The 25,331-nt window shown below is 46.7% G+C and overlaps 2 protein-coding genes across 9 annotated transcripts in view; one reads left to right on the top strand and one right to left on the bottom strand.

Annotated features, from left to right (window-relative positions):
* LOC116184622 (uncharacterized) overlaps nucleotides 1-25,331 on the top strand; it is a 41,892-nt gene that overhangs the window by 10,561 nt on the left and 6,000 nt on the right. For 3 of the 7 annotated variants that reach the window (XR_014951428.1, XM_085567167.1, XM_085567169.1), the window contains exons 4-5: nucleotides 14,908-14,994; nucleotides 22,953-23,055. Coding sequence is in view for 4 of the 7 variants with exons in the window: in XM_085567167.1 (XP_085423293.1) it covers nucleotides 14,957-14,994; nucleotides 22,953-23,055 (141 nt within the window). In the remaining 3 variants the exon portion in view is untranslated. Of the gene's footprint in view, nucleotides 1-12,840; nucleotides 13,300-13,749; nucleotides 14,995-18,829; nucleotides 19,824-22,952; nucleotides 23,056-25,331 lie in introns of those variants that run through there. The other 4 variants (XM_085567168.1, XM_085567166.1, XR_014951430.1 and 1 more) reach the window with 3 other exon arrangements.
* LOC146763930 (phospholipid-transporting ATPase IC-like) lies at nucleotides 109-13,473 on the bottom strand. 2 transcript variants are annotated; one of them, XM_085567161.1, is made up of 27 exons: nucleotides 13,293-13,473; nucleotides 11,101-11,198; nucleotides 10,694-10,807; nucleotides 10,112-10,210; nucleotides 9,945-10,006; nucleotides 9,437-9,509; nucleotides 9,272-9,342; nucleotides 8,844-8,926; nucleotides 8,545-8,703; nucleotides 8,282-8,370; nucleotides 7,781-7,971; nucleotides 7,491-7,699; nucleotides 7,027-7,070; nucleotides 6,752-6,908; nucleotides 6,021-6,209; nucleotides 5,673-5,785; nucleotides 5,274-5,438; nucleotides 5,067-5,178; nucleotides 4,790-4,865; nucleotides 4,551-4,683; nucleotides 4,040-4,325; nucleotides 3,241-3,464; nucleotides 2,733-2,816; nucleotides 2,224-2,469; nucleotides 1,934-2,072; nucleotides 1,722-1,852; nucleotides 109-1,195 (listed from the first exon to the last, which is right to left on the bottom strand). In XM_085567161.1, exons 1-27 carry the CDS (start codon nucleotides 13,471-13,473, stop codon nucleotides 965-967), a joined length of 3,759 nt encoding a protein of 1,252 aa, XP_085423287.1. In that variant the 3' UTR covers nucleotides 109-964. The 2 variants fall into 2 exon arrangements, with proteins under 2 accessions (XP_085423287.1, XP_085423286.1); XM_085567160.1 differs by having other exon boundaries at nucleotides 6,752-6,911.

The raw sequence follows: 25,331 nt of genomic DNA on the forward strand, positions 1-25,331 counted from the left end.
CTTCCGCCCCTTCCCCCTGCGCGCACGGGCGGGGCCGCGCGGGCCGCTCCTCCCCGCAGCGCTGACACCGGGCGCGGTCCCGCCTCACACCCGGACTCTGCAAGGAAGTAGGCTTTCGGGTATTTATTTGCATCACGCTTTTGAAATGTACGTTCCATTGAATGAGAGCTGCAGGTCATATTTTTAACTATAAAACCATTTCAATAATTAGTTTTAGTTCGGGAGGGGGAAGTACATAAAAGCGAATCACTCAAACACCTCAGCTTGAGTGAAGAATGTGCAAATGTAAAGAGACTCATAAAACCACTTTTTACACTGTAAGAACTGAGGCACCAGCAACTGAAACACATCCCATGAAAGTGACTGATTTCTAGTTATCCATCACTGACTGTGTCCAGAACTGAAATGAATAGCTTGTGCCAGCTCCAGGGGCAGCTTCCAGAGCTAAGATCTGTCCTGATTCCTAAACCAGTCTGACACTGGCTGGAATTTATCACCAATGACATCCCAGCTCAGCTGTGACAACTCTGATGGGAGCATCCAGAGCCCTCTCCAGGGCTCAGCATCCCATGTGCCATCATGTCTGAGCAGTTAATGAAATGGAGCACACAAGCAAAATCCCTTTCAATGACAAGTATGAAATGTAGATAGTTTTATACCAACATAGTATTAAAAAGTGAAAAGTCTGTGATTCCAGGCATCACTAAAAATGGACAATGCTGGGTTTCCATTCCCATCACGTGTCTCCTTCACTGACATACAGAGCGCCGACACAAGGATCAGTAGCTCCACTGGGAACTCTCGGCCCTTCTGTGCTCCCAGGAGTCCAAACCCAGAAACTTCTGCGATAAGACATAAAAACCTTCACATCCTTACGGCAGGCTTAAAAAGATCCTGAGTCTGTCCAGAACAGTTCTGTGCAGTCGCTGTGAGGAACAGCTGCTCGCAGCAGGCAGTCCGTGCATCAGCTCGTCTCCCGCTTGTGCCCGGGGGCCGGGCCGCCGCCGGCCAGCACGGCGTCCAGCGGGGCGCGCCGCTTGCGGATGCTGCGCCCCGAGGCGATCAGGTCGGCATAGCCGCGCTGGTGGGAGAAGGCGTAGGCGGAGCGGCGGGCGGACACACCGCGGCGGAATGCGCTCTGCCGCCGCTTCCAGTGCTGCTCCTCCAGCAGGTACTTCCTGCGGTTCCTCTGGATCTGCACGCACGCAAACGCACGGTCGTCCATTAGGACATCATCAACACAGCTGATCTGTTTTCAGAGCTGTGTGCTGTGTGCCGGCTCAAGGCAGAGCAGAAGTAGCCAAATCTATCCCCTACGCTCTTGACATGTAACCCTGGCACTCCAGCCCAGCCTAAATTAAACCCAAACTGGGGTCCTAAGCAGCCTTATGGGGTCTCAATGACAACACCAGATCTCAGCCAGGCATATGAGGAAATAGCCTCCACTGAGCTGCTGCCTCTGGCCAGCCCTGCGGCCACTCCTCTGCCCACAGGACCCAAGCCAGGCTTGTGTTCCTCTCCCAAGAGCACCATCACTTACTCGTCTCTACCATTATCATAAAATCCCAGAATGGCTTGGGTTGGAATGGCCCTTAATGGCCATCTCATCCCACCCCCTGCCATGGGCAAGGACACCTTCCACTAGCCCACACCTTAGCACTGACACCAGCCCCTGTAAATAAACACTTGCTATATTCACCCAAATAACAGATTTCACTCACTTTATCGCTCTCTGAAGGCCAGATTGTCATGGATAAGAAGCGCTGTGCCACTACAGGCAGTAAGCAAATAGCAATAGATAAAATCATGGTAAGCCAAAGGTATGGCTGCCGCAGAGCATTCGGAGCAGTTCCTGGGAATAAAAGGAGCAAAAGTTAATTTATGACAAAGCTACAAGAAGCAGGACTGAGAACCACAAAACATGAGGACTGACCTGTGAACTGAAAGCCAGAAGGGAAGAGAACATGGATTCCAGCACTGTGAAGGTCAAATGTGATCCCAAAGTAAAGTGCAATACTCCCAAATACTGAAAAAGCATTAACAAAAGTCCAGTAAGATGTATCCAGGCCAATCTAAAAGCAAACAAAAGTGCCAAATTAGTTTCTTAATTCTAAATAATGTCAACTACTTTTTGCATGTCGTTACCTTGCTAGTAGAGAAATTTGAACAGTGAGCAGAAAGCGTTCCCAGAACACTAGAGCTCAGGGAACAAAGCTTACTTGCCTGAAAATTGACGACAAATATCAGAGAGGATGCAGCTGTGACAGCAAAGGACTGATAATCTGCAGGGGCTTCTCCATCTTGTCCCATAGATTTAAGGTAGGCTCCATACGGGATGAAGAAGATGATCAGTGAAGTTACAGCACCATGGAGCAAACTCACAAAGAACTTCTTGTAGTTGAAAAGTAAATCTCTCTGACCCAAAACATAAAGTCGGGGGAACCGAAGGCTCAGTTTGTCACTCACATCCTTAATAAAGAAGAAAAAAATAAAGTTGTGAATTGTTGTTGTAAGCCTGAGCTTTGGAGAGTGAGAAGCTGAACTATACATTCCCAAAGGGAATGGCGGATCCCTTTCTCTCTCCAGTAGCCGGGATTTGCACAGAGTAATGCAGAAGGAAGACATTCTTAAAAGCCACAAAACCAAACCCCTCTTTTTTTCATGGACAGTGTAGCTTAAAGACCATGTGGTAGGTGCCTTTGGATTCATCTGTTGTAACAACATGGGGATACCTGGTCGAGCAAGCCAACGAGCAGGACCGGGAGGCTCGAATACAGCACGTTGTACAGCGTGATGAACCAGTCCTCGTAGGCTGTCTGCAACAGAGGGGGAATTGCAGGACTTAGTGATTTCATTTTATTACATTCTTCCCTCCAGTTCCTGAGAAAACTCACATGTGCTCTTACTAAAGCTTTAAGTTCAGTGTTTGGGTGAACACTGTCTCAGTGTTCACCTAAAGGCAGCAGCACCTTGGCTCAAGGCTCTGCTGAAGTTCTTTAGTCTCTCTTAAGCTGCCCCACTCCTTCCAAATCTTCCTCTCTGTATAACAATGATCCTGGCTGTAGTGCTCTGGAATCATACCTAACTGCTTGTAACTAACTCGTTCAGTACTCATCACATCCTCTTGCAGAAATCACTGGTGACAACTTCACGTTCCTGACACTTGCCAGGTTAAGCTTTTGCTGTTCCACGCTGACAGAAGCATCTGCTTGTTGTTATCCCACGAGCACACCTTCCTACCTGGGCAGAGAAGCCATTGAAGAATGAGTACCAGATGTGGACCAGTGTGAAAGCGAAGTTTTTGTAGAAGAAGTATCTCAGAAACTTGCACATCCTGATGTACGACCAGCGCCCGTGGACCAGCAGCAGCCGCTGGAGGTAGCGGAACTGTCCGAAGGAGTAGTCACTCGACATGACAGCCTGCATCCCCTCCTGGCCACTGATCCCAACTCCAATGTGGGCAGCTGGGTGAAGGAGACAAACACCATACACTAGGTTAGACAAAGGGACAGGAACATGATCGGGGCCATTTCTACTGTCACTTGGACTCTCTCAGTGCTTGTTCTGTCAGAACACACCTGGGAAATTTGACCAAAGGAGAACCAAGCAATGAGACAGAGTGAGTAAAGTCCTGAACACACTGGCCAGGCAGTTTACAAACACCCTGGGGACATAAACCCTATCCTAGACATTTTTTCTTCATTTGCATCTCTTGGAAAGCAGAGCAGGTACAATCTGGGATGGCTAATGCCACCAGGCAAGGGGCAGCCAAGCTACTGCTTTGGTCTTTATATTACAATTCTGTAACACACAGATTCCTGCTCAGGGAAAGTCTAAAGAAAAAAAAAAATAGATCAGGAAAAACCACTAACCATTTCCTAAAGTGCTTCCTTCAGAAAGGGAAACAGGCACAGAAGCTAAAAGCCCCACGGCAGCAAAGCAGATGGAAGAGTCTTCTGACAGAGAGGGACAGTGGAGAGACCGCAGGAGCAGGCCAGAGGAGATCTGTCCTAGCGGGAGAGCTTGACAGCCGCCTTACTTTTGATCATGTTCACATCATTGGCCCCGTCCCCGATGGCCAGGGTGATGGCCTTCTTGTACTTCTTCACCAGCTCCACCACCATGGCCTTCTGCTTAGGTGTCACACGGCAGCAGATCACAGCCCTGCACTCACAGGCCAGATCAACAAAGTTCTTCTGCTGCTGCTCCTTGTAGGCCTCTGCCCTTCTCCTTTTCTCAGTTTGTTTTTTCTTCTCTTCTGCTGTTCTGGGGAACTTCAGTTTCAGTTTCTTTTTCTTCTTTTTCTTCTCCAGCAGGATTTCATTCTGTGAAAAATAGAAAACTTACTGTGTTCCCTTCTGCACCATTTCCAGTCCTACTCCAGGCACTGCCTAACAACACACCTGAGGTCATTATGCTCCCAGCATCCATTTCTGGCATTTTAATGAACTGCAGGTGCAGACAAAGGAACAGAGTCCTCAGTGAGAGACACTGTGGCCTGGTGGTGCCCCAAAATCCCAAACACTCTGAAGAACAACCTTTGTACATACCAGCCAGGAGCCAGTGATGATTAGAGCCCGATCTCTGCTGCCCTGGAAGAATGGCTCGTTCATTCTGAGAGAGGAATGTGGACTGGATCCAGCAGTGTTCCTCTGGTTTTCCAGCCTCGTTTGAAGGAGAGCACTGGAAAGAGAGGTAGAAACTGTTACCAAAAAGTCAAGGATAAACTTTAAGCTAGGTCAGTCCCAGACTGAAAATCCTGAACTAACTCCTCTGTGTTTTCACTTGCCTGGTATCTTCCCCATAGCAGATGGCCGTTTCCTCTGTTAAGAGTTCACAAGAAAATCCAATATTTTCAGCAGTTTCTACAAAAAAAAATTAAGAGAGGAAAGTACTTCTGAAAGTTCTGCCACAAGTAATTGTTAGAGGCAGCCAGAAGCGGCTCAAGTGCTGTTAAGTAATTTCTGATTTATATTGCAGTATGAGAATTCCTTTTCAATGCTACGGTGTAGAGGAAGAGGAAAACATCCTCCTGTTTTTAGCTGTTTGGCTGTAAGCAACCCCACCTTTTTTGTCACCAGTAAGCACCCAGATTTTAATGTCTGCTTTGGAGAGTCTGGAGATAGTTTCTGGAACTCCATCTTGAAGTTTGTCTTCGATAGCTGTTGCACCAAGCAGCTGGAAGGTATTTGAAATACAGTTGGTTAGTAGCATTGAAACATGTTTCTTTTAATATCAGAATTGAAATGTATTAAAAATGTACAGCTCCTTACAATCAAGTTTTTTTCTATTTCCTCATATACTTTGTCCAGAGCTTCATCCCGGCGACTTGTAGCTAAACTGGCCTCCACAAACTTTTTATTCCACACTTCAAATTCATCCTGACTTATGTCTCTATAGCACAGGCAGAGTGTCCTGAGAGTTTCATTTGCAAATACCTGAAAAATAATTAAAACCACACAAATCCACAAACGAAAACTCTTCATTTGCAATCCAAACATGAGGGTAAGAACATGAGCATTTGAGAAGTTTGACAGAATAAGTCCAACTTTCAGAACCAATTAGGTTCTGAAATGTTTCCATTAAGCTTAATAGCTTAGGAAAAGGAAATTAATAACACTATTGTCAAGAATAATTTTTGTTTTCAAAAGGCATAGAAAATACAAACATACATCAAGCGCCTCTTCTGTGGCTTCTCTCATTACATTCCTGGGGTGCAGCCGCTCGTAAATCACTGTATCAGCTCCTTTGCAATACAGCCTGATATTGCCACCGGACTCTCTTACTGTGGAGGGAAACAGCAGAGTTGGCACTCTTACATAAAGGAATCATTTCAGGTTGGATTTTTCAGCCTACTGCCAAGTACCAAAGTACAAGATGGCGTTTCTTCTTCATTGGGCTCAAACGTGCCCCAGGAGTGTCACACAGCTGCTCATTCTTGACCCCAGCCTCCTTTGCACATCCCTTCTCACCCCTAAACAAGTGACCTTCTCCATGCAGGCTGGTGGCAATCAGCTTACCAATGACAGACATCCGCTTCCTGTCGCTGTTGAAATCCAGGATGGCCAGGACATCGTAGGTCCTCTCGACCCCCATCTCACTTATGGTGATGGTGCTCTGTGTTCGGGAGAGGAACACGTACCCGAAGTTCCGGGCGGCCGTCACCAGGGCCCCCTCGTCCGGGGAAGCTGCCTGGTAGTTGAGCTGACCTGTGGGATTGTGCCCAGGATACGGCTGAGGGTCCAGCTGGACACTGCTGCAGCACCCGCCAGCAGGGCACACGGACATCAGGGACCATGAACCCCCCAGGCTGTCCTCAGCCTGCTTCCCTCCATATTAAACCAAAACCCCACGTTTTCTACCTCAGTATCCTATTTTCTCAATCCAGTCATTTAAACATTTTCAAAAGAAGCTCCAAAGACAAATCCTTAGTCAGAGACACCAATACAGCAAGGGGAAACAACCCAAAAACATTAGGAACAAGAAAGGACAGGACATTGTTGGTTTCATGGAGATTTCACAAAGATGGGAGTAAAACAATATTCATATTCCATGTTTTAATTGAATCTTCCAACCCATTAATTCAATAGCTGATCACTGCTACATTTAGTTTTGTTTAATTTAAAAGGGCAGCCTAACACTCCTCCCTTACAGTATCAGCATTAGTTGCAGATCTCTCCCTTGTGGAACTGGATTTGAATGATTGCTTTCTGCTACACAAGAAAACAAACTAAGCAAAAGCCATACCCACCATCAGAAGTGTCAGCCATGACTGTGTGACAAATAGCAAGCAGAAAAAAGAACTTCTGGATTTCTGCCTCCTTTCCAGACTTTATTTGCTCTATCAGATAGTGATCATAGAATAAGAACTTTCCATCTGCGTATACATTCCAGCTGAAATCAACTTGCTGCTTAGAAAACAGGGGAAGAGAGCCCGAGTTAGCACAGGTGCCATTGCTCTGTGCTCTGCCGAGGGAACGTTCCGTCCCACGGCCCGGGACGCAGCGGTGGCTGGGATGAACCTACCTCGGGGTGGCCCTGGAGCTGCCCCGCTGCATCCCGGCAGTCTCCTGCAAGGCAAGCACCCACACTCAGGGGGACCAGGCGCAACAGAGCTTTTACAGCCCACCACAAAGTAAAACATACCTGGGACATGTACTGCCCTGGCAGTGGAAGGAAAGGAAAAGGATAAACTGCTGCTCACACTAAAATTTCCTGTTTCTTGACTTTGTCCCCAAAGCATTTCTAATGAAAGGAAATTTGTACCAAAAAAAGTGCAAATTGCCAATTTTCAGTTTTTCTGAAAGCTGAGAAGTTCCCACTACAGTTCCTTAATTTCCAATTTGTATGTGGGAAAACCCCAACCTTATATTCAACCCTATGCTTTACCCAGTGCCAGGTCTAAATTGTGGAAGTTCACTCGGAACTAAGAGAACTTGTATGTACCCGACGTCCAACAGGTATTAAAATTCCTCCTTTGCACAACTTACCATATCTCTGCCCATTTATGCAACACTTTTTAAAGGTCATGATGTTCTGTGTAAGGGTTCCAGTCTTGTCAGAGAAGATGTACTGGATTTGCCCCAGCTGCTCGTTCAGCGTGGTGGTCCTGGCCTTGGCAGCCGTGTCCTTCTCGGGGTAGTACATCTGCAGGTCCCAGTTGATGAAATAGCTTTGACCAAAGCGAATCACTTCCACACTAAATGAAAGAGAAGGAATGTTCACTCCCAGCTGCAGCTCGCATCTCCACACAATGACACCTCCTCAGGTATTGCCCTACCTCACGTAGAGGGAAATGGGCACCATGGTGTTGAGGACAATGATGTATCCCCAGAAGTTGAGGAAGCCCCGGTAGGCAGGGCTGGAGTCCTGTGCATCGTACAGGTACCAGGAGGAGTTACCAATCTGCTGCTCCCAGTAGGTGTGTCCGATGGCCAGCCCAGCTGACAGCAGGATAAGGACCACAATGATCTGCAGGACACAGAGAAGCCTCTCTCACTTCAGAAACATTTGCTTGACTTAAATCCCCAATCCCCACGTTCCAAACAAAATATGACAGGTATTTGTGAGGAAAAATGGAGCAAACATTTCCCAAAGGCACATTTCAGAAATGGAGCAAACATTTCCCACAAAGGCACATTTCAGATTTCCTCCAACTCCATCCCAGCTCAGCAGGCCAGAAAAAAGTCAAAACATATTTATTACATACATACAGGAAGAAGCTGCCTAACTTAGCATTCACTATTCACTTAAAATCTGAATTTTAAACAAAAAGGCTTACAGTATAAACCATGTAGTTCATAAGGGAGTCAATTTTTGTCCTTTTAAATCTTGTCTTTCCACTGTTTTTCATTATTTTTGTGTCAGCACCTAAAAAAAAAAGAGTCAAAAATTAAAGAAAGGGAAAGATAGGATAAGCAAACACATGCCGGTATTACAGTTTTACCAAAATGGGACACAAAATACAGTTGGTGTCTATAGAATGAAGACTCTTTTTCACTCCAGTGAAAAAGAATGTGCTTTTAGTGGGGAAATATTGCACACCTGCAAATATGACCATTCCATGGCAGAAGTCCGTATTCCTGATCTTACAGCCACGCAACAAAATCTTATCAGCATCCAGAGAATAATTTGAGTTTCTCCAGGATAATGATCCTGTAAACTTATCCAGTCGGTTATTGGGTTCTTCACATTCAACCAGACCTAGAAAATGTGGAGGAGAATGTGTTTAATGTACGAGTTAAATCCAAATGCATTGATGGAAGTAGCTTTACTTTACTTTTATTGACTTGCAAACAATTTGAGCTATGTTCTAATAGTGTTAGGTGTGGAACTGTACCAACCATCAAAGTCTGCCAAGGCACTTTCTTCCTGAAGGTGTCTGTGTGTCACCTCTAGGGCCATTTTGAATTTTAAGTTGGTCTCCCTAAGAAGAAAGGATAAAAAGGTGATTTTATTGAAACCACGGACACAGGAGAGAAGCTTAGCATAATTAAATTAAGGTACCACTACTTCTCTGGGCAACCTATACTAAAGTAAAAAAATAAATCCATGTTCTTCTCCCTTTCTTCCGACATCACATACTCCAACACTTTTGATGTGTCTGTAGCACTCCAGTGGACAATTTTTAATTGTTCTGGAATTGTAGGAATCAGCAGCTGGATACTGTTCCCCAGGTGTGGCTTAACAAGCAGACTCTAATGTACACAACCCTTGTTCTTTCCCTACTCAGCCCAAATTAACTCCAAGACATCCTTAAGTAGAACCTTACCCATCAAGTTCAGCTGTCTCCACATAGCACAGACTGTTTGGTTCTGAGCTGGACAGCAGCAAAATATCAGCCTAGAAAACAAATAAATAGACATCAAATAAAGCCAGGTAAAGATTCCCACAGAGCTCTCTTGAAACATAAAATAAATGTATGGGAAGCACTTACAGGAACAAAAGTATTTTTCTTCAGACGAATTATATCACCAACTTTAATATCTTTCCATTTAGTGGCTTTGAACCTAATACCAAAGATAGTTTAATAATTATTACTCTTTAATCTAGATCACTAAGCACTCTACAGATCTTATAATACTGATCTTTTCTAAGGAAAAAAATTACCTCTTGGTGTGCTGTGGGTTAGCTTCTCAGAAACTGCAATTTAGTTGAGGGTCTACAGCTCAGAAGTCAACCTATCCTTTCTCTTCCCACTTCACCTAGTTATGAATTCCTGTCCTTCTCTCCAAAGAAATTGTTCTTAGCACAGACTTAGTCCCAGAGAATTAACTTTAAATTACTACTTTAAGCAGTTTTCTTCCAGCTTCAATTAGGTTTTCAGACAGGCAGTAGAGAACAGAGCTGAGCCCTACCTGTCACCTGCAGCTTCAGATCTGTGGCAAAGCTTAGCACCGGGGCAAGGATCATCACTTACAGAGCTCAGAGGGGAGCATACAAACCTTCCATCCTTGATGACATCACATGTCCTGTTATTGACCTCGTTGTCCATCCTGTGGCGAGCCTGAAACCGGAGCAAAGAATGTACTCGCTGCTCTGTGCCACAACAGGAGAAATGAGCTACACTGGGAGGGTTTTACTTTTTGCATTAACAGAACATGGTTCTTACAATGTCATCCACCAGGTCTTTGACTGCAGTTATTCCCAGCACCAAGAGCAAGGGCACCAGTGTTGTGTACCATGACAGGGTACTTATTTGAGGAATCGACTACAAAAGACAGATAAAATCAGGTCAGTAGGGATCATCAATCACATTTAGGTCAGAGATATTTCACAGTTACCCGACTAGAGAAAAAACACATCAGAGAATTTTAAGTCAGGTTGTGAAAATGAACAAAACTCTGTGGGAAGAGTATGGCTGTTACACTACTTAGAAATCAGCTTCCCTCTTGCACTGGCTCATACAGTGTGGTGATGCTTCTGATTTATGAGATTAACTCAAGAAACATTTTTTTCCTCACGAAATTCATGAGCTCTGCAATGAGTTCATTCTAATTCTGTACAACTAGCTCATCCCAGAACCCTGCCGTAGCTCATCCGCTTTTGTTGCAGGTTTCTGTTATGATGGGTTTGGTCTCCGCAGCAGTTCAGATAGTGCCCCACAATTCCCTGACAGGACAGCATTGAATTCTGTCATAAATATTACTGAGCTCACATTCCCTTCACAGTGAGTACTCTCCATCTTGCTTACCTGCAATATGAGAAGAACAAGGAAATAGAAATTGGCTGCTCTCTTGAACTGTTCAAACAGATTCAGAGGTAAAAAAGTGATGGGGTTGTACTTGTACGTCTTAATTGCATTGCCCTGTGGGAGAAACCCAAACATCAGTCAAACAGCAGAGCTTCTCCTTCCAACACAAATGTACAGTGTGTATTTTTAAGTTCCTAATTCTCTATCTCACCTTAAACACTCTTGCTAGACGCTTGATTTTCCATTCCAAAACTCCAACCCAGTTATTCTTCCCCCCTTCTGCTGGAAACACTGAGGAATTGTGAACGGCTTTTACACCACTCATCAGCCATTCCAAAGATTTTACCGGGATTAAGGAAGCATTCACCCGACAATTAGCACCTCATTGGGGAAAAAAAACCACTTACCGCATATTTGCTTTTCTTGAAGCACAGGAAGATTGTTCTCTTGAAGCCCGGCTGGTCATAGAAGCGCTGGTCGTTTGCTTTAACTTGCCAGCTGCAGTCTGGAAGGGACAAAAGGGGCCAAAAAGCATTATAAACACGAGGGAACAAATCTGACACTTTCAGGTTTTCCCTCAAATCCATATTTTAAAGGCACTTTCAACTGAAGCAAGGCTGGTACCTGCTTTATAATACATATCCTTAAAAAAAAACCTTTTCAAGACATTTCCAGGCTGTTTGTCTTTATTAGCAATTCAAGTACATTCAGAGGTAGGGAGAAGCGTTCCTTAACGTTTGAAAGTTCTGTGGGACACCTCCAGAGTAATATTTATTCATGCTAAATTCCTTTCTCTCCCCTCTTTTGGTTTGCCTCTAAAAGAGGCACTAAGCACTCCAACCTGGGTATCTGCCTTGCTGGAAATGAAGAGGTCAGTTCACCTTTTGAAGGCAATTATTTGCTTTAACCACACTGTGCCATGGTTTTCATTCACACCCATTTAAAAAATACAAATCCGAAGCGCTCATTTTATTTCTTCAGCCACCAGTTTTGTCCGACTGTGAGAAAACTCAGGAACGGGAATTGCATCCGTCAAGTCATTTTCTGTGCCAGCTCTTTCACGGGCCACTGCTTTTCCTCCCAGGCCCTGGAGCTCCCGTTCCCCCAGCCTGCAGAACAGACACCCTGCTGCCCACATCCTGGGAATTCCTTTGCCAGCTTTGGAAGCTGGCTCCCGACAGCTCAGCCAGCCCGGGAAGGATGAGGCAGGCAGGAATTTGAAATGCAGCTTTCCTGACTCACCGGCCAAGCATCTCCCCCTGAGCTCCAGCCCACGGTGATTGTCCCTAATGGGTGGCTCTTCCTGGTTTCATGAGATCTCTTCCCCATTCCCGGGATGAAACTCCCGACGGCAGAGGCGTGGGCTCGGCTGTGACTAACACTTCAGAACCCAAATCCGAGTGCAAAGGCGGGTTTTTTTTTTTTTTTCCCACCCAGCATAGAGCAAATTCCATGCTGACATATTTGGACTTTCCCTGTGACTACACAACTGTCATTTCCAGCACCTTGGTTACAAATCCAGAAGATAATAGAGAAATATTTATCTAGAAGAACCATGTTTTGAGTTAAATATTATATGCATGAATTTAGAAAGTTACAAAGTTTGTCAAAATGACAGGGCATAAAGAAAAACAAAATCTACATAAACATTTCTTTAACACATTCCAAAACCATTGCAGGGTTGATAAAACTGATGGAAAACTGTTAAATTAGGTCTGAGGTAAAACCTGTAGGAAGGAAGCTCCTCAAAATTACTTTAAAGTGTGATACTAACATCTAATATTTGGCAAGCTGCTTTGGTAATTCATCAACTTTAAAGGATGTCATCATAAAAAAAATCTTAAACTCAACATCTGACGGGTGCTTGTAAAATGACAACACATAACAGGTGGCTATGAAATGAGAGCTGTTCCCACACAAACAGGAAAAAAATCTGTATAAATTCCACAGGCTCTGGTTACATTGAAAATACTTGTGTTGCACCATTAGAAAAGGGAATTTAGGGGAGCTAGAGATGTTTCTTGGGTAGAGGTTCAGTGCAGGGATGCCAGAAGGACTCTTCCCACTGAGGTTCTTATGCTGGCAGCAGCCACAGGCTGTACCTGCTGGTTCCTTTGAACTCCTCCCACTCACCTTTTACCTTTCAGGAAACGCATGAGGCTATAAAATGAGCAGTGAGGTGGAAATCTGCTCTGCAGAAGCAGAACTCCAGGGAAAACACTGACTGAGCACAGCAAAATGTTTATGCCGGAGCCCATTTCCAGAGGACCGGGAAAGCAAGTACCTGAAGGTCTGTCTGAACGGTTCCCAGAGCACAGGCCATGTACATCCAGGGCCTGCCTTAATTAACAGGAGGTCACCATGCTCATTATCTTTGCGCAAGGAGCAGTGGCACAGGACTGGGCTGCACGTTGGAATGAAGCTGAGTTTCATTCTGATATTTGTTAAACTGAACTGCCATCAATTTACTCCTCCAGAGTCAGATAAGCCATTCCAAACCTTACCTGACAAATAAACACAGAAGTCCAATCGGTCCCTGAGGCTCAGCCTCTGCATCCAGCATTGTGCACTCCCCAAATCAGGCTCATGAGGTAGTTACCTTTTTTCCCAGGATCTCGGCTCTCCTCGGCGTCGCTGCTGGTTTGGTTGGGTCCCGGTTCAGCCCCAGGCTGCCGACGGTCCAACTCGTCCTCTGTCTCGTCGTCACTGTACGGCACCACCTCATCGTTGGGCTGGGAATCCTCCTCGAAGGTGGTCTCCGAATCCCTTTCTGAAATCATGCTGCTAGCACCCTGCCATCATTTTGGACAAGTTAGGGAAAGGAGCTCATGTAGCAAGTGCTGGAAACCACATCTCTGGTTTTACTCTGCTGGTGCTGGTCACCAGTTTCCTCAGAGCAGCACAGGGCACGGACTTGGTTTTCCAGCACTGAGCAGAATCAGGGGCAGTTCCTGTCCCAGCCAGCCCTTCATTACTGTTCTGCTACGTGTAATTACACCCCACAGCCCCAGGAACACCGTGTGCTCCCGACGCAGGACGTAGGAACTGGAAGCACACAAACACGGCTCCCAGTGGCATTACATCGTGCCCTGAGGAGCCACAGGAGCTGGAGCTCTGCTTAGCCACGGTGGGACATGGAACTGGGCATGGGACATGTCCAGGGTTCGGGTCACACAGCTGATCCTCCATCCTGGCCTGCAGAGCCTCACCCAAACCAGCCTCGCTTCCTCTCTTCCCATGGGCTGCATGCACATCACTGCAAGATCCCACATCTCGCTGTCCAAACACCTGAGGACACCAGAGGATGCATTTTGGCTCAGCCCTGAGCTGCATCAGAGGAGGGATGAGCTGAGGCCATGCCCATGTGCCCTTCAGCTCTGGAGGGTGTGATCCTAATCCTGAACTACACATCAATTCCCAGCTTGCCCCTTGACCTGCCTCACCACCATGGCACCGCCTTCGCTAACAAACTCAGCAAGCAGCAGGGCCGGCACCAAACACGCTGACATCCCCCTCAGCTTCTGGTTTTGCAAAGCTGAATTGTCTCCCCTCCCTAATATCTCCTATGAGAGGGAGATAAATATTCCATGAGCACACACTGTGCTCCTCGAGTGGCAGGCTGCTGGCAGGGAGCCCGAGGCAGGCCACGCTCCCCAGCCGCAGCACTGCAGGGCCTGCCCAGGACAGACTGACAGCCCACAAAACACAACAAATCCACCAGGCTGAGTGTACTGGAATGCACACAACTTCTCCCAAGGCCCACACAAGCTGTTGGAGGCTTCTCCCTGATGGAATTACCCAGGAGTATGACAGCTGGTCACTAACACAGGTGTAGAACCTGAGACTTCTGTGACAGAGCACGTTTTCCTAAATAGCCTTGGAGTTAGGAAATATACCTCAAGCTCCAATTCAGGCCCCTGAATACCTCACTGTGATATTTTGGTTTATTTCTCTTCTTTTCCATGTTTTAATTCTTTCTGTCCTGCTAACACATTCCTCCCACACACAGTCCCTAGAACACAAAATGCCACCAGATCTTTAACTGGCTCTCACTCTACAACAACTGAAACAAGCTCATATCCCTGGCACACAGAGATGCAGCTCCTAGTCTATTAAACTTTACTGATTAACTGCTTAATGATTAATGAACTAATTAGTCATGCGAAGGGGTAGATGAGATGTCAAAAACATGCTGCTTTTGTTCTCCATTACAGATGTGTGCCTACGTGGCAATTCCTACAACGCCACCAGCAGTAGCCTGCGATGCTCACTGGGAACAGGTGCCAGCCAAGTGATCTGGGGTAAGGTTAAATTAACTGTACTCACTTTCCCTCTTCAGAGAACTAAACTGCCACTGGATCTCATTAAGTGTTACCCTGCAGGCAGCACAAGTGCTCTGTGCTTTGGGCACACCATTAGCATGCTGCAGGAGGCAATGGAATTGTGCCCGGGGCTGGCCGGGAGCCTGTGGAAAAGCTCCCACAGTTAGGAGAGAGATGAAAGCTGCTGTGGGACCCAGGGCAAAGGAGTCCTCCCCTGACAGGCTGACAAATTGGTTTAGAGTTAAGTTTCTTGACACCTGGTCTGGAAGAAAAGGGCTGGCTGGGAGGCCAGAGCCGTGTCAGAAGTTCAGAGGAAGGTGGGGAGGGATCACGATGTGAAAGGGGAGATGGGAGGAACCGACAGCATGGAGCACAGAGATGCCAACTAATCCCGAGGCAGCGGGTAAGAGGGGAGCACACACCCAGCAGAAACTCAAGGGGAGCAAACACGGCAAGAAGAGAGGGTCACTGATTTTGGTCACTCTTCTGAGGACTGTGGAAACAGTTCACGGAGGGCCTGAGATGGAACAACACAGTTGTTAAATACTGCTTTATAAAATACTCAGGGAACACTTTAAAAAGCTGGTGTTTGGCTGCATGGCCATAATTTTCTAGTTCCTGACTTGACAACAGGGGCTTTCACACTGTTTCAGATCAGAAAACCTTACATTAACCACTTCAGTCTAGAGGAAGTGTCAGCTCACACTGCCTGGGTGGGTGGGGAGCAGTGCCCAGCTCCCAGCTCTGCCTTCTAGCCTGGAAAATCCCACTGATCCAACAGCAGGGTGGACATATGGGGAGATAAAGGATATCAAAACAGTATTAGGTACAGGTTTAAGTATACCTGATCCAGTTTATTTACTAAAAGGGCAAATTTCACAGTGCTTCAGTAATTCAGGTTTTGTGTCTACTTCTGCCTCAGGGCAAGCACCAGATTATTTGGAATAAAGTAAACCTTGTAAAAACTCCACTTATTGCACTTGTTTCAAGGCAGTAAACAACAATCCAAACCAATCTTATTCTAAATTCTTATCTGGAGAGTCACTGCACATGACACTGCTGCAAGAACCTGGGGTGACTTCTTGTAAATCACTCAAAGTGCCCTGAAAGTTAATGAGTCCATCTAGAACAAGGGACATGAATAGTAAAAGGATTAAAACGCCACTAAAGCTGTTATTTTGTTTATTATGGATATAAAGACCCACAAGCCTGCCATTACACACCTGCTGGCACCACAGCCCACACCCTGCATGCTCCTGTCCTTGGCACCATATTCTGCACTACCTCATCTCTGGCAGTGCCAAACTAAACAGCTGCTCAAACCTGGCCATGCACTGTTCTTCCAGAACACAAGAAGATTGGTATTTTAAGCAAGAATCATAGAGCAAACTCAAATACTACAAAAAATAACCCAGAGACCCTTCTGAACTGCTTCAGGTCTCTGGAGTTCAAATAGGACAAAAAAGCTACGGCTAGATGTTTCCCTGATTGAACTTGGCATTTAAAAAGTACTTAAATGCAAAGCCTGATCCTCAGACATGTAAGAATTATTTCTTTACTAGGTTTTACTGTAGCATCCAGCATTGCAAAACAAAACCTGCTTACAGGAGGGCCGAATGCAAACTCCCAAAACTGCAGTAGAAAGCCATGTCTGCCATCAGCCTCTGGGGTGGGGTTCCCACAAGGACCTACTGGCAGATGTATGATCACTCCAATTACATGTTCCCTAAGAGACAGCAGTAATTATTGTGCCATCTTCAGCTGTCCCACACTGCTCACCTCGCCAGTAACGGAGAGCCGGAGTGGGAACAAGGACAAAGAGGCTGGTAGGGAGCAGCAAGCAAGAGGACACCCTCAGGGCTGCCACCCTGGAGAGCAGCCACAGCAGAAATCAGAGCTCACAGAGTGCTTGCATGGCTCCAGCAGAGCAGACAGTCCCATTCAAGGGGCTCAAGTCCATATCCTAGCTTTTGCCCTGAGAGGTTTCAGACCCATCTTTCATCCATGGGTCAGGATTAAGGGACAGCTCTAACAGCACTGGAGACCTGAAATTTGGAATTGCAAAGAGAGCCCAGCATCCACCCTCTGGTCATGATCCATCCTCCAGCCCAGTAATGACCCAGTTGGTACCAGTTAATGCTCCTAGAGTTATTTTTAACACCCCCAAAGCACAGTCAGAAGCCAAGGCCTCTGACAGCAGGATATTACATTTCTGCTCTCCCCTCAGGGATCCCAGCCTAAGGCTTTGGCAGAGTATAGGCCTTCATTAAAAATGTGTTCAGCAACTCATCTCCCTGGAACCAGAGCTGCAACAGGGAAACAGGCAAATCAGAAACTGGATTTGCTTACAATAGATGAGATGGATCGCTGATTACTCACAGCAGATGGGAAATGTTACTGGTAACAAGTGCTTGGACAGGCAGATAGAAGGGTCTTCTGAACAGCTAAAACCTTCCACGTAATCTTTATGACATTTTGAGAGGAAAATAAAGCAGCTAAAACAGCATGAATCAGCACAAATAGGCCAAGGAAATAAGTTTCACTCCAAACACTACTAAGCTTCAGGTAGATTGCCATGTAAATCACATGCTTAAAGCTGATCAATTTATAGATTTATTTCACACACAACAGCTCCAGTTACTTCCCTGAATGACTACTTTACAGTAATTGAACACCCAAAAATTATATCTTGAAGATAATGATTTCCCTTAGTCATCTGTTCTCAAACACACTGGCTGTCACATGCACCCCAAGAAAGGTAAAGCCCAGCCCCTGGGATGCCCAGAGAAAGGTGAGCTCAGGAGTTCAGGTATGCACTTTGAGCCAGCTGAGGCTCCAGAGTGTAAGGTAATGGAACCCAACTCCTGACCTACACATCTTCCCTGCACCGTGACCCTGGGAGCAGTTCCCACTGCCTAACACGAGGTGACAGAATCACCCCCAAAAGGCTCAAAACAGAGGGACTCCAGTATGGCTGCAGATAAAATGCTTGTGGGAAGTGATGCACTCGCATAACTCAGGACAGCACATGTCACATCTGAGACACAGCATGTCATACCTGAGATCTCCACACAACAGAACCACCAAGGACTCCATCTCTCCCTGCAAGGTGAGAAATCCTTGGGGATCCTGTTCTGCAAGTGGCAGGTCCCAGAGGAGTCAGCCTGGCTGCACCATGGAGTGCTGCAGGGCACCCAGCCCCTCATTTTACACACACAATTTTTAAATACAAAGTGTATCTATTTGATTCATAATAGTACCTTAACACCAGCACCTAGTACTGCTCTGGAGGCTGTACAAACTCTGAGAATTAAGGACTAATTCCAGCTCCAGGAGACTTTTAAATTGCTATTGTATGCAGCCAAGCTTGCAACACCCACAGATCTTTCCTTCACAAGGAACCAGCCCCAGTCCCTCCTCCAATGCCCTAATAACCCCGATGACCTGCACCGTCAGTAGGCAAACACCACAGTAAAACTGTAACACTCTGGCACCACCAAGCTCTGAAAATCTCACTTTAAAAAGCTGCTCATGCCAACCCTGGCTGCAGGGAGGTGACAGTTCCTCCCCTGAACACACTGCAGACCTGTTCAAGCAAGCTGAGACATCAAGAGCCTGAAACCCTCCAGAGGGAGGAGAGAGGGTACAGTTCTGTGCTACTGACAAATGTTCAAGTCCCATCTTGAGGAAAAAAAATTAAAATATAAAGCAGAAGCTATTGTGTACTCCCTGGTGTAACTACTTATTAAAACTTGTATGAAAATAAGTATGAAGGACTTTCCAATGTACCTAATTTTTCCTGATGAGCCTACAGGATTTGACACAAGGAAGAGATTAACTGGACACCGAGAACTGAACAGAAAATCAAGAAATCCAAGAAAGAGACCCACAGTGTACAGGCCAGCTGCCTGAGGTTATGCAAAAATGCTTGAAGATGGGCCATTGCAGAAACAAAATCATCATTTTCCCCATTATCTGCTCTAGGATTTCTCATTAACAGATCTGCAGAGTTCTGTCATTTAAAGTCCAAGGCAAGGCAAGCTATCTTTGCAGAAGATAAGAGGGCGGGTAACCTTTGCTCAAGCTGCAGGTTCCAGCACACTCTGAAGGGGTTTCAGCTTGCCTTTTAGAGGGTGTTACCTTGCTCTCGAGGTTCATGTTATACAACAGCTCATACTGAGGTTAATAGAGGAAAAAATAATTCTTCTTGTGCATGCTTAAACTGCATTATATGGAGTAGAAGATTTTTGGAACTACACAGAGAGTTTTTTTCCTAGCAGTCACCGTCACCATCAAAACCAGCAAGTAATTTTAACTGGCTAAATAAAGGTTACTTCCGGCTACCAAGACTGGAGATTCCATTAATACACCTCTTCTGGTAGCATCTACAATAGACACTGAAGCCATTTTCCTAAACTGACCTTTATCCAATGGAGTGTGTGACTGAAGCTCAGACTGCATCACAAATGCTGCCACTGGCCACTCACAGAGAATCCGCTGCCTTCAGCTTCAAATCAGGCTCCATCTGCAATGAAACCATGTAGAAAATGGTTTATTGGCTGATTCCACCTTGTGTGCACACAATAACAAAAAACTATTCTTTAGAAAAATTGTGAAATTAATTTGCCTTGCAAAATTTCTTATGCTTTGTGTGGAGCCATTTGTCCTATTACCCTAAGGTGTCTGGGCTCTGTGACAAACTCATGGCTTGAGGCTGGTAGAGACCTTTCAAAGATATTAACAGCTACACCCTGTAGCTGTACAAAGTACAGTCATTCGTGCATCTTTCCTATCACCATCAATTGTCAAATGAAAATCGTATTTCAAGTGTATATCACAACACATGGGGAAAACCCAGCACACGTTCCAGAGGGATTCTGTAAGCTTGCCAAAAAGCAGTGCTACCACAGAGCCCGGCACCTGCCAAGGAAGGCTCAGAGAATCTCAAAGAATCGGTCTGGAACGAGAATCGTGCCCTTCACCCCGACAAGCAGAGAGACAGAGAGGTTAAGTGATTTGCCCAAGGCCATTGGGTAAGTCACTGACAGAGCCAGGGTTGGGTTGCAGAAGCTCCTGGCACACGTCCTGCATTCAATTACAGCTGCACAAAGCATCTCCTTTAAAAGAGAACTGGAAAAGCCCGCGGCAGGAAGAACAGCAGAACCCCTCGCATCTGAAACATCTGAAACAACAACCAACCGCCTTTCCACATTGAAGAGCAGGCAGCACTTCGTGCTCTCGGCCCTCTAACAGCAGCCACACCAACAAGAGAGCGGAGAAATAAATCCCAGCTCATTTTAAAATGGCTCCACTGCAAGTGCTTTTGGAATTCACTATGCCAAACTCAAAAGCAAAGGTCCAGAACATTTACACGCTGTCTTATATGGCAGAATTAAGTGAGAACAGTTTAGAAGTTACTGAAAATAATCTCTACGATAGCTACAAGTTAACACAGAGACAAACAGAGCCTTGGGACAGGTACAAAAGCAACCAGACTAAGGTGACCACCAGTGCAAAAGCTGACAAGGAAAACATCAAAAACAGCCAGACACTACTTGTCTTCTAAACCAGGCTTTGAGGACAACGACAAATGAAACCCCACGACCAAACAGAAACCTGAGCAAGCCTCATCCAGCACAGCCACTAACAGGATGTTAATCCAGGGACTCTCACCAGCAGCAGCAGCCACGCAGGTGGGGACTGCTCAAGGGCCAGGCTGCCACCCCAAGTCCTACGGTCCCGGCTCTCCACAGCCAAACACCCCGGCTGTTACTCATTGCCAGCACTGGTCCCTGCCAGAGCTATTTGGCCTCTTCGGTTTCAAACCGCTCCTGCTGACACCCGAGCCAGCGGTGCAATGCTCCATTAGCTGCTCCATTCAGCACAGCTGCATCCGACCTCCAAGGACGGGATGCTATTTAAGCTATAAGCACGAGCTAGCAGCACAGAGACACCAATTTTGTTTTGTTTTCCAAGCAAGTCACTGACCGCACAAGTAACTTGCCCAGTATATTCTACTGCAGAGTTACTGTTCCTTAATGCAGAAAGCTATTGCTGCTCTGATGACTGCATAAACACCGACCAATGAGTAATCACTCGCAGCCCTGAAGGCTGTTCTCATCGTGCATAGGCATGGGCGGCGGGGGAAAGCCGGGAGTTGGGCAAGCAGCCCGGGGCCACGAGTCAGTGCCCGGGGGGCTCGGGGGGACAGGAGATAGCCGAGCTGCCTTACCTCGCCTTCCAGCAACCTCCTGCTCTTTCTTTAAACTTCAGAGCGGAGAGACTCTGCGCTAAGTTCGACCATCAGCGGCCGCATATCCCGCGGGTGGGAGCGAGGGGGACGCCGATTCCCGCGGGGTCCCGCCGGGCTTTAAACCCTCCGAAACAACGCGTCGGGGCTCCCGCTCCGAGCCGGCGATATGCTGGGAAGGGAAGAGAAAAGAAGGGAAGGCGTTCCGGGTGCGCCCGAGGTCAGCTCCGGCCGCACCTGTGCGGCGGGGCGGGCCGGGACAGAGCCGGCCCTGAGCCCCGGCCCGCACCGAGCGCGGCACCGGCGGAGGTGGCGCCGGCCGGCCCCGGTGGCGATGGACACATCGTGCCACCGCCCCGCGGCTGCGGGCGGCCCCGGCCCCCGCTCCGGCAGCCCCTGCCCCGCAGGAGCCCCCGGCCTCACCTGGGCCCGCGGGTTCCCGCTGGCTCGCTCAGCGCCTCCGGAGCCCCGCGCCCGCCCCGGCTGCCTGCGAGCCGCCGCCAGACCGGCCGGACGGGTTCCCCCGGTTCTCCGGAGCAGGCGAGGGGCCGCAAGGCAGCAAGGGAGTAGGGCAGCAGGGGAGGGGCCGCCACGGCCGGCCCCCCGCCCGGCCCGGCCCCCCGCCCGGCCCCCGGCCCGGCCCGGCCCGGCCCGGCCGCCGCTCCCGCCGCTCTTGGCACCTGCGGGAGATGCTGCCGTGGGGGCCGGCGGCCGTTCTGGCACCCGCGGGACGTGCCGAGCTGCGGATCCTGGAGGAACCCTGCTCTGGTGAAGCTCTGGTGATAGCTGGGACCTCCCGCCTGGCGTTGTTCTAAATTACAGGATTGCTTTATCGCTTATTTTGAGAGCTTTGGAAGGGTATAGCATTTTAAACTTTTGGCCTTTTAAAAGCTCCAAACTGACTCCTGGTTTCCAAATCCTTTTGAGGAAAGACTGGAGACTTGGAGGATGCACGAGAGTGATATTCTTAACCGATGGTTTTGCTTATTAATAAGCAGATTAATTAACAGATAAAGTTATTTATCTTTATATATATATCTATATATATATTTAGGGATGACAGTAATGCTGTTCTGCCATATGCACATTTGTTGACAAGTGATGCAATTTAGGGCAAGTGGAATGCAGATACGGTTGCTGATTTGATTAAGTATAAAAATCTGGAAAATTCTGTCTCTTAAAGTGATGATGGGCTGCTGCACTGTACTAAAAGCGACCTTTGTTTTGGACTGGCAGGTATTGTAGAGATTACTTGGTTGCTTTTTCAACAGCAACAATATTCAATTTTCCTGTGCCAGAAAACTCTTGTTCAAACACACTTGGTTTTCCTGGACCAAAGATGTGATGCTGAGTTCCAGAGCTATGTCTTTCAGCACCTTTCTGTTTTTCTGCCTGCCTCAAATTCCTCACACCAGAATAAAACCAAAGTTAATTAAAATCAGGAACATTTTGCCTAACAAAGTAGCAGAGGTTCCTTGTGCTTTTGACAATTCCTGCTCTGGGCAGGACATTCATTCCTGTCCTGGGCTGAACATTTGGCTTTGAGTTCAGTATTCACAAGGTTGCTGCATGCAAAGCCTGGTGTGTGGGACACACTGTCAGGAAGGAGATTACTGGAGATAAAAGGGCCCCTTAACAGTGACTAATGGCCCAGCCCAAATATTAGTTTTACACTTACGTCCTACAGATCCGTGTCTGAGGGAAACAGCAGCTGTTCCCTGCACTGGGGCCATGAGGAGGAGCATCCGCCGCTGCCCCTCTCAGATCCTGCTCTTGGTCACTTCCAGCAGGTATTTCCAGTTCTGCTTCAGGACTTTTCTCCTTCATCCTCTCCTTTATTCCTCAGTCTCATCTTTCACTCGTGCTCCTTCTCTCCAAAACAGCAACATGCCCTAGTAAAAAATACACTCCTTTCTGTCCCACTGCTCCTCCTCTCCTTCCCAGCCTCTATTCCTGTTTGTCTTATTTTGTCAGGGTTTGGGACACCACTGTTATACATATCAGTAATTCTGTATTTAAGCAGCTCTGAACACACCTATTTATTCACATTCTTATTTGATTCATTCTCTTAATATGAAGAAACTGGGAAATAATGCAGATAGTCTTCCTAAGCAATCCTCTCCCTGTTCATCTTTCCATGGTTTTCTCTATCAATTAATCCAAACGGGGGGGAAAGAGTTTAATTCTCTATACCTTTCAGCTAATCTGGAATCAAAAGTAATTTAGATGGTAATTTTGAAAATTATTAATTTGAGGAAAGGGCAGATGCTGCAACTTTTACGGTTTATAGACAGAAAGTAAATGGTGGCAATTCTTCATGCTGAAAGAATTGTGCCTTTCTATGTCAAAACGTGGAGCGTTTCTTCTTTTTCCTTATTTCCTCCCCCATTTAAGTGAAAAACTTTCAGACAAAATTGATAGATTAGAGATCTCCCTAGGCTAAAGGCCTGTTTCAGTGTCAAGAAGGCTGAGCCCAGATCTTTTGGGAGTTTCAGTTTCCTAACATCGATATCTAGGAGAGAAGGAACCAACAAATCAATAGCAGCCACAGGTCCAGAGATAGCCCTTGGCAGAGGGATACCTGTGCCTTCGTGCCTCCTCATGCAGCAATGTGATTTCAGATGGAACACTGTTCACTGAATCAATTAAAGGGGTGGGTGCATGTTGTGCCAGAACCTTTGAAATTCTCCTAAGAACAGGAACATTACCGGGAGACTCGTGTGTTTGCGTACAGGTTTCTCCAGGGAGCATTTCTCTGCCCAGGTACTTTCCTGCCGCAAGTTTGGCACTTGCTGGAGAGAGCTCAGCTTTAAATCAGGCTCCATTCCAACTGAATTGTTAATCACCACAGTTGGAGTTAGTGCAGCCCAGCAGAGAATTCCACAAAGACAGAGCAGTGCCTCATTATTCCCTGGATAAGGGATCCTCTCGTGCTTAGAGATGTACAGAAATCCTAAGGCAAATTTCATGGCAAGGACGTGGAGGTGTGGAAATTTTTCCTACTCCAGCTATTCAAAAAATATTTCCTGCATATTGCTCTTTCAGGCTGCGCTCCATCAAATTCATGGATTTTATACAAGTCCATGTTTCTGTAAAACCTCTCCTCCAAGCATGGCAGGGATGTTTCCCATGTGGAGAACAGCTCTTTTCCCCAGGTTGTGAAGTCAGGGGCTGACTGACACAGAATGGGGCCCTTGACTCCATCTGGATCCAAGTCTCTTTTTCCTGAGCAGCTCCGGCGTTACTACTTGCTTCTGCCAACAGATGGGGAGCCACACCGCTGAATTCCGGCTTGAGCTCCGGGAACGGCACGGACTGAGCTGCTGCCTCCCCGCTTTGCTGCTCTTCCTGAAGGAGCACCTTTGGCTTTATGCTTTAAAAGCGGTAGAGCCACACGCTGTCACTCAGGATTAGTTTAGGAAGCAGGAGGGAATGGAGCTCCTGGGATCTGGGAAACGACAAATGCTGCACCGTACAGTGATGCATTGTTTTCATTTTGTTTAGTTTAGTTTTGCTTTTTAGGTGTTTCGCTTGTTTGTTTTGTTTTTTTTCCAGTAGAAAGTTTTTTTTTTTTTTTTTTTTTTTGTTATTTTTCTTTTTTTTCTTCCTATGAGTCTGTTTTGCCACAAATCAAAATTTTGGCTTTTCTGGCTGTCACTCTTCCTTGCTGCATCTTGTCTTCTGTGATTTGTGATGTCTTTCCTTAAGGGAGCATTCTTTTTGCTTAGCTTTCACCCAGTGTATCCCATTGTTCAGCTCTGGGCAATTGTTTTGGGATATTATTGATTTTATGACTTGCATTGTTGTCTGCACAAAACCAGACCCATTTGGGGCAATTTGCTGCACTCATACTTTCTGAGGGAAGGGAATGTGTGTTGGCTTGACTAGAGCAGCAACAAAACCCTGCTATTATTTTATGTGGTTTAAAGAGGGAATCCATCTCATGTTTCCCTGGAGGCACTTCTGTGATCAGGAATTACTACAACATTACTCAGAGCCCTTTGTGCAGGTGTTTACTTTGGGATGTTATCCCAGATAGTGACATCGCTGTTCTCCTGACTGGCTG

Source organism: Lonchura striata, chromosome Z, assembly GCF_050655825.1.
Source record: "Lonchura striata isolate lonStrDom1 chromosome Z, ASM5065582v1, whole genome shotgun sequence".
Taxonomy (NCBI): domain Eukaryota; kingdom Metazoa; phylum Chordata; class Aves; order Passeriformes; family Estrildidae; genus Lonchura; species Lonchura striata.

Excerpts from the sequence above, each read along its gene's own strand:
- LOC146763930 (XM_085567160.1), bottom strand. The coding sequence starts at position 13,473 with ATGATTTCAGAAAGGGATTCGGAGACCACCTTCGAGGAGGATTCCCAG. Across the intron at positions 11,199-13,292 it reads CCGAGATCCTGGGAAAAAAG|ACTGCAGCTGGCAAGTTAAA; the intron begins GTAACTACCTCA and ends TGTCCCTTCCAG. Across the intron at positions 4,684-4,789 it reads TGCTATGGGGAAGATACCAG|TGCTCTCCTTCAAACGAGGC; the intron begins GCAAGTGAAAAC and ends CTCTCTTTCCAG.